Below are 8,530 nucleotides of genomic sequence, written 5' to 3' on the forward strand. Positions count from 1 at the left end.
CAAACCACCATGGTCTGACATTGCCATGGGTTTCTCTACTGATTTATGCCCTCAAGTAAGATATGGAGTAATCAGATAGGCATCCAACTACTCCATGTCCTACTCAAGGACATAAATGTGTAGGAAAACACATGGCAATGTGAAAACCACCATGGTCTGACATTGCCATAAGTTTCCCTACTCAACAGCAACGTGACCTTTGGATGCCTATCTGCCCTCATGGTAAGGACAGGCATTTCGCAAAGGTCACGTTGCTGTTGAGTAGAGAAACTGATGGAAATGTCAGACCATGGTGGTTTTCACATTGCCATGTGTTTTCCTACACATTTATGTCCTTGAGTAGGACATAGAATAGTTGGAAGCCTATCTGCCCTCATGGTAAGGACAGGCATTTCGCAACTACTCTTTGTCCTACTCAAGGACATACATGTGTAGGAAAACGCATGGCAATGTGAAAACCACCATGGTCTGACATTTCCATCAGTTTCTCTACTCAATAGCAATGTGACCTTTGAGAAATGCCTGTCCTTACCAAGAGGGTAGATAGGCATCCAACTACTCCATGTCCTATTCAAGGACATAAATGTGTAGGAAAACACATGGCAATGTCAAACCACCATGGTCTGACATTGCCATGGGTTTCTCTACTGATTTATGTCCTCAAGTAAGATATGGAGTAATCAGATAGGCATCCAACTACTCCATGTCCCACTCAAGGACATAAATGTGTAGGAAAACACATGGCAATGTGAAAACCACCATGGTCTGACGTTGCCATCAGTTTCTCGACTCAACAGCAACGTGACCTTTGCGAAATGCCTGTCTTTAGCATGAGGGTAGATAGGCATCCAACTACTCTACGTCCTACTCAAGGACATAAATGTGTAGGAAAACACATGGCAATGTGAAAACCACCATGGTCTGACATTTCCATCAGTTTCTCTACTGAACAGCAACGTGACCTTTGCGAAATGCCTGTCCTTACCATGAGGGCAGATAGGCATCCAAAGGTCACGTTGCTGTTGAGTAGAGAAACTGATGGAAATGTCAGACCATGGTGGTTTTCACATTGCCATGTGTTTTCCTACACATTTATGTGCTTCAGTAGGACATAGAGTAGTTGGAAGCCTATCTGCCCTCATGGTAAGGACAGGCATTTCGCAACTACTCTATGTCCTACTCAAGGACATAAATGTGTAGGAAAACACATGGCAATGTAAAAACCACCATGGTCTGACATTTCCATGGGTTTCTCTACTGATTTATGCCCTCAAGTAAGATATGGAGTAGTCAGATGCCTAAATGGCCCTCAAGTTAAGGACAAGCATTTCGGAAAGGTCACATTGCTGTTGAGGTGCGTTCACAGTATAAATAGGACTGGCCCAGCTTATGTAATATCTGTTATGTTGAAAATTATTTGCACCATTTGAAAAAATTGTGAACTTTCCCTTACATCCTAAAGAGCAGCTAAACCCATAGTGATATATTGCAGCTTACCTGTAACACACTCCCTGTCCTAGGGTGGCTATGCTCACTTGCTGTACTAAATCTTTGGAGGGAGGCATGGTTGCCATCTTGAGTTGAATTACAAACATGTTTTTTTTTTCTCTTCATCTATATCACAAGAGGAGCAGGGGAATCTGTATCTTACAGAAGATAGCTTAGAATGGCCTTTCTCAACCTTTTTACACTAGAAAAGTGGTCACCAACCTGTGGCCCTTTGCTTGCCTTTATCCAACCATTGGGCACTGTTCGTTCCACTGATATGAGGCTATGTTACCACCACTGAAATGAGGAACTATTCCTTTCACTGATACCAACAATGAGGCACCATTTCTCCAAAACTACTGGGCACTAATCCTCCAACTGATACCAACGATGGAGCACTATTCCTACACTGATACCAACGAATGGGGCACTGTTCCTCCTAGTTATACCAACAGATGGGGCGCTATTCCTGCCACTAATACCAACGATGGGGCACTATTCCTTCAGCTAATATCAATGATGAGGCACTATTCCTTCAACTAATATAAATGATGGGACACTATTCCTCCCACTGATACCAATGATGGGGCACTATTCCTTCAACTAATATAAATGATGGGACACTATTCCTTCTACTAATACCAATGATGGGGCACAATTCCTTCCACTAGTACAAATGATGGGGTACCATTCCTCCTACTAATACCAATGATGGGGCACTATTCCTTCCACTAGTACAAATGATGGGGTACCATTCCTCCTACTAATACCAATGATGGGGCACTATTCCTCCCACTAACAACCAATGATGGGGCACTATTCCTCCTACTAATACCACTGATGGGGCACTATTCCTCCCACTTACACCAATGATGGGGCACTATTCCTCCACTGATACCAATGATGGGGCACTATTCCTCCACTGATACCAATGATGGGGCACTATTCCTCCCACTGATACCAATGATGGGGCACTATTCCTCCCACTGATACCAATGATGGGGCACTATTCCTCCACTGATACCAATGATGGGACACTATTCCTCCCACTGACACCAATGATGGGGCACTATTCCTTCCACTGACACCAATGATGGGGCACTATTCCTCCCACTGACACCAATGATGGGGCACTATTCCTCCCACTGATACCAATGATGGGGCACTATTCCTCCCACTGACACCAATGATGGGGCACTATTCCTCCAACTAATACCAATGATGGGGCACTATTCCTCCCACTGATACCAATGATGGGGCACTATTCCTCCCACTGATACCAATGATGGGGCACTATTCCTCCCACTGATACCAATGATGGGGCACTATTCCTCCCACTGATATCAATGAGGGGGCACTATTCCTTCTACTAATACCAATGATGGGACACTATTCCTTCAACTATACTAATGAAAGGACACTATTCCTTCAACTAATAGCAATGATGGACATTATTCCTCCTCCTACTGGCCACCAAGTCTGAGGCATTATGTACTCCCACTAATGCAGGGGTAGTTTCTACTCTCACTGGCAACAGTCTACCCACCCTAAGGTCTGAAGGACGGAAATCTGGCCCTTTGTTTATAAAGTGTAGAGACTCCTGCCCTAGAAGAACCCTTGGAACCATTTTTAGGTCTCTGGGAACCCCTGCTAAAACCAAATTATTGGGGTAAGTGGGAAAAATGACCCTTACATTGACGATCAGTAGGGAGAATGCAACTCTTACAGTGGTGGTCAGAATGCCCCCCCTACAGACATCTAAAAAGATCAATGGTGTCCTGTTGTTGGTTTTGCCAAGTGGTTGTGGCTCCCGAACTATATAAGCACCATCAAATGGAAGGTCAGTTAACCACAGTTTAGGGAACTCCTAGCAACCTCTGGAGGAACCCAAGGGTTCGATGGAAAGCTGGTTGAGAATGGCTGGTGTTAAAGGAAGATAACAGTGTTTGTGCTTTCAGTTCCGCTCACAGAGTGACATTAGAGGCAAAATCAACCGATGTTATCTAGTTGCTGAAAATATTCTTCGATTTTATATAGAATACTAATGCAGCAACCACATCTAAGGACTGGTAAGCTACAATATATTACATTTTTGATCTTGGGTTTAGATGCAACGTTTGAGCACGGAGATCTACCATAGCTTACTCTGATGGCTCTATGCTTCTTAGCAGTCAAGAAAAATATAGCATAACGTGATTTGAAAACAACACAAAAAACTAGAGATGTGTTGAAAACACAAAACAAGAGAGCGCGGGATGAAAAAAATGAAACCGGACAAACGATAAAAGGATAAAAAAAATGAGAAGGTATCACATCCGTCAGTCAAATGAAAAGAATCAAGTGAAAAGTCTCCTTCAATACGTCCATGTTGCCACGCGTCTGGGAAACTTTGTCACATCATGATGTGCCTTCTGCGGTGCAGTGCCAGGTGATCTGAACGGGAGAATGTTCGGTCACAGTCCGAGCACATAAAGGGCTTGATACCAGTGTGTTTCCGGAAATGGCGGGTGAGCTCGTCGGATCTGGCGAATTTCCATGTGCAGCCTTCCCATGTGCATTTATAGGGTTTTTCTCCTGCAACAAGAAAGAAGGATCATTACATGTCCTAAGACCAGGGGCGGACTGACAACTCATGGGGCCCCTGGGCAATAGGGGATCATGGGGCCCCTGTGTCCTCGCCCAAACTCCAAAAAACCTATAAAAGGGGTACTAGGGGCATCTCATGGGGCCCCCTACTGACCCCGGGTCCTCGGGCAGTGCCCGAGTTTCCAAATGGTCAGTCCGCCCCTGCCTAAGACCCTTTACCAGCATTAAATAGACCCCATGGCTTGTCCATTTGTGGCAAAGTGACAGGTTCTCTTTAAAACCCATGCTCTGACCCAGATAGGCTCACCTACGCAGTGCTCCTCTGCTTCCACAAAATACCATGTGCTTCTGGGTATGGGGGAGCATGTGACCTCCTCCTAAATGAACATAATGGATGGGGTGACCTCATGCACCCTGTAAGCTCCCACACAATCCTACTCCAGGTATTTTGCAGTGTATGTGATGGGCAAAGGAACGGCAGGGGAGAGCTGTAATGGCAAATATAACTTAGTGCTTGGGTGGGTTTAACCACTTCCAGTCCGGACGCTTTCACCCCCTTCCAGTCCGGACGCTTTCACCCCCTTCCAGTCCGGACACTTTTACCCCCTTCCAGTCCGGACGCTTTCACCTTCTTCCAGTCCGGACGCTTTCACCCCCCTTCCAGTCCGGACACTTTTACCCCCCTTCCTGTCCGGACGCTTTCACCTCCTTCCAGTCCGGACACTTTTACCCCCCTTCCTGTCCGGACGCTTTCACCCCCTTCCAGTCCGGACGCTTTCACCCCCTTCCAGTCCGGATGCTTTCACCCTCTTCCAGTCCGGACGCTTTCACCCCCCCCCCCTCTTCCAGTCCGGATGCTTTCACCCCCCTTCCAGTCCGGACGCTTTCACCCCCTTCCAGTCCGGACGCTTTCACCCCCTTCCAGTCCGGACGCTTTCACCCCCTTCCAGTCCGGACGCTTTCACCCCCTTCCAGTCCGGACGCTTTCACCCCCTTCCAGTTCGGACACTTTCACCCCCCTTCCTGTCCGGACACTTTTACCCCCTTCCTGACCGGACAATTTCACCCCCCTTCCAGTCCAGACGCTTTCACCCCCTTCCAGTCCGGACGCTTTCACCCCCTTCCAGTCCGGACGCTTTCCCCCCCTTCCAGTCTGGACACTTTCACCCCCTTCCAGTCCGGACACTTTCACCCCCCTTCCTGTCCGGACACTTTTACCCCCTTCCTGACTGGACAATTTCACCCCCCTTCCAGTCCGGACGCTTTCACCCCCCTTCCAGTCCGGACGCTTTCACCCCCCTTCCAGCCCGGACACTTTCACCCCCCTTCCAGTCCGGACACTTTCACCTTCTTCCAGTCCGGACACTTTCACCCCCTTCCTGTCCGGACACCTTCCCCCCCTTCCAGTCCGGACATTTTCCCCCCCTTCCAGTCTGGACACTTTCACCCCCTTCCAGTCCGGACACTTTCACCCCCCTTCCTGTCCGGACACTTTTACCCCCTTCCTGACCGGACAATTTCACCCCCCTTCCAGTCCGGACACTTTCACCCCCTTCCTGACCAGGGCAATTTTCAGCTTTCAGCGCTATCACACTTTGAATGACAATTGCGCGGTCATGCAACACTGTACCCATATGAATTTTTTACCATTTTTTTGAGACAGATAAAGCTTTATTTTGGTGGTATTTATTCACCGCTGGGATTTTTATTTTTTTTGCTATGTAAATGAAAATGTCCAAAAATTTAAAAAAAAAGTGTTTTTCTTATAAAATTTTGCAAATAAATAATCTTTTATCATAAATCTTGGCCAAAATTTATTCCGTTATCTTTTTAGTAAAAAAAAAATAGGCCAAATTAGTTTATAACCAAAAATTATAATTTTTAAACATTTGTTTTACATTTTTATTTTATTTTTTTATATTATTATTTATGTTTTTTTTTTTTACATACTGTCACCCTAGCAGTACAGTGTGACACTGTACTACTTGTGGGGGGTGATGAATATTTTATTTTTTTTACAGGGATTGGTTTTACACCCATATAGGATGTAAAAGCAATCATTTCTCTTTCTCTCTGTCTGCATTCTTGCAGCCATTGAGAACTACTGTGTGAGCTGTGATTGGTCACAGCTTGTCACATGGCACAAGGCTGTTGTGAATAGCCCTGTACCATGTGACCTCTGTGATCATTCACAGATTTCACACGTAGTAAGCAATGATGTCACAAGTGACATCTTGCTTACTACTTTGCATGTGATCACTGATTGGCCAATCAGTGATCACATGATCGGGACCTCATACAGAGGTCCTGTCCAACGATCAGTGTTTCACTGTGTCCGGAGGACAGCGGGCACCGGATCACGGTACTGCGCGGTCCCAGGGACCGCGCACAGCTAGAAATGGTGGGTGCCGTTTATGAACGGCAACCCGCCCCTGGAGTGCCACCGTCCTGCCGTTTATAAACAGCAGGCAGACAGCAAGTGGTTAAGGAGACCCCATCACCGTACCCTAAATGGGCAAGGTGACAGGGTCTCTTTAACATCATGTGAATATTATTAGTTGTAGTACTGTGAAGAGTGCAACCCATTCTCATGAGAACCCACTCCTCTTGGTGTGTTCCTTTCCAGCACAATGGTTTTGTTTTTTGTTTTTTTGGGGGGGGGGGGGAATCAAGAATTTTTTCATCAACAAAAACACTAGTCAAATATTGACAGAAATTTTAAGAAGAAAATACCCCAATGAATTTCATCACAAACCATGTCACTTTCTCATGGGGACACTTGAGGAAATCACGTGGATTGTGATGAAACGCGTCAAAACCAGTGACATCATCGCGCAAACCAGAAGTGGCATGGTACACATTACTATAAAGGTGATGTCAATGACTTAGCTCCTTAAGGGGGCAACATGTTGTCTTTACCCCCTTCCTGTCCAGGCCAATTTTCAGCTTTCAGCGCTACAACACTTTGAATGACAATTGCGCGGTCATGCGACACTGTACCTATATGAAGTTCTTAGCAATTTTTTTAGACAGAAAAACTTTCTTTTGGTGGTATTTATTCACCACTGGGTTTTCTTATAAAATTTTGCAAATAAATAATCTTTCTTCATAAATCTTGGCCACAATTTATTCAGTTGTCTTTTTAGTAAAAAAAAATAACCCAAATTAGTTTATAACCAAAAATTATTATTTATTTTTTTTAATTTTTGTTACATTTTTATATTATTATTTGTTTTTTGTTTTTTTGTTAACATACTGTCACCCTAGCAGTACAGTGTCACCGTAGTGTACTACTTGTGGGGGGTGATAAAGATTTTTTTTTTTTTTTTTTTTACACTGATTGCTTTTACCCCCATAAAGGGTGTAAAAGCAATAATTTCTCCTCCTCTCTGGCTGAATTCCTGCAGCCATTGGGAAATACTGTGAGAGCTGTGATTGGTCACAGCTTGTCACATGGTACAAGGCTGTTGTGACTAGCCCTGTACCATGTGATCTCTGTGATCATTCACAGATTTCACACGTAGTAAGCAATGATGTCAGAAGTGACATGTTGCTTACTACTCTTCATGTGATCACCGACTGGCCAATCAGTGATCACATGATCGGGACCTCACACAGGCATCCCGTACAGCGATCGGTGTTTTGCTTTGTAATCCGGACACAGCGGGCACCGGATCGTGGTGCCGAGCGCTCCCAGGGAGCACGCACAGTGCAAAATGGTGGGTGCCGTTTAAGAAAGGCAACCCGCCCCTGGACTACCACCATCCAGCCGTTTATATACATGGGCCGGACGGGAAGGGGTTAAAAAAGGTTTTTACTCGAGTGCACCAGAATCTTTGCACTTTCATTGTGATTGTGTTTTTTTTTTTTAACAATCTTAATAAACTCCATGGTTCTTAAGGAGGTATGCATGATGATTGCCTTGTCTTGATTCCTTTGAGCTACTGGTGGTGAGCGAAATGTCATCTCTAATCTGGAGACCCTGGTGCAAAAGGTCTGAGGGTAAAGGTGATGGACTGGCCAAGCATGTCTCCAGACCTAAACCCTACTGAGCATCTGTGGGGTGTCCTCAAATGGAAGGTGGAGGAGCGCAAGGTCTCTAACCTCCACCAGCTCCGTGATGTCATCATGGAGGAGTAGAAGATGGAAGGTGGAGGAGCGCAAGGTCTCTAACCTCCACCAGCTCCGTGATGTCATCATGGAGGAGTAGAAGATGGAAGGTGGAGGAGCGCAAGGTCTCTAACCTCCACCAGCCCCGTGATGTCATCATGGAGGAGTGGAAGACGGAAGGTGGAGGAGCGCAAGGTCTCTAACATCCACCAGCTCCATGATGTCGTCATGGAGGAGTGGAAGAGGACTCCAGTGGCAACCTGTGAAGCTCTGGTGACCTCCATGCCCAAGAGGGTTAAGGCAGTGCTGGAAAATAATGGCGGCCACACAAAATATTGACACTTTG

At 45.8% G+C, this 8,530-nt stretch overlaps 1 protein-coding gene across 2 annotated transcripts in view; it reads right to left on the minus strand.

Annotated features, from left to right (window-relative positions):
• Positions 1-1,079: 1,079 nt before the first annotated feature.
• The window catches only part of LOC149457046 (Krueppel-like factor 8), a 97,750-nt gene continuing 90,299 nt past the window's right edge, over positions 1,080-8,530 (minus strand). The window contains exon 6 of one of the 2 annotated variants that reach the window (XM_089684130.1): positions 1,080-4,062. In XM_089684130.1, the coding sequence (XP_089540256.1) occupies positions 3,881-4,062 (182 nt within the window). In that variant the 3' untranslated portion in view covers positions 1,080-3,880. The remainder of the gene's footprint in view (positions 4,063-8,530) is intronic. The other variant, XM_089684128.1, reaches the window with a different exon arrangement.

The sequence above is a fragment of the Staurois parvus genome, unplaced genomic scaffold, assembly GCF_062004578.1.
Source record: "Staurois parvus isolate SC_StPar_1 unplaced genomic scaffold, SC_StPar_1.0 ptg000337l, whole genome shotgun sequence".
NCBI lineage: Eukaryota > Metazoa > Chordata > Amphibia > Anura > Ranidae > Staurois > Staurois parvus.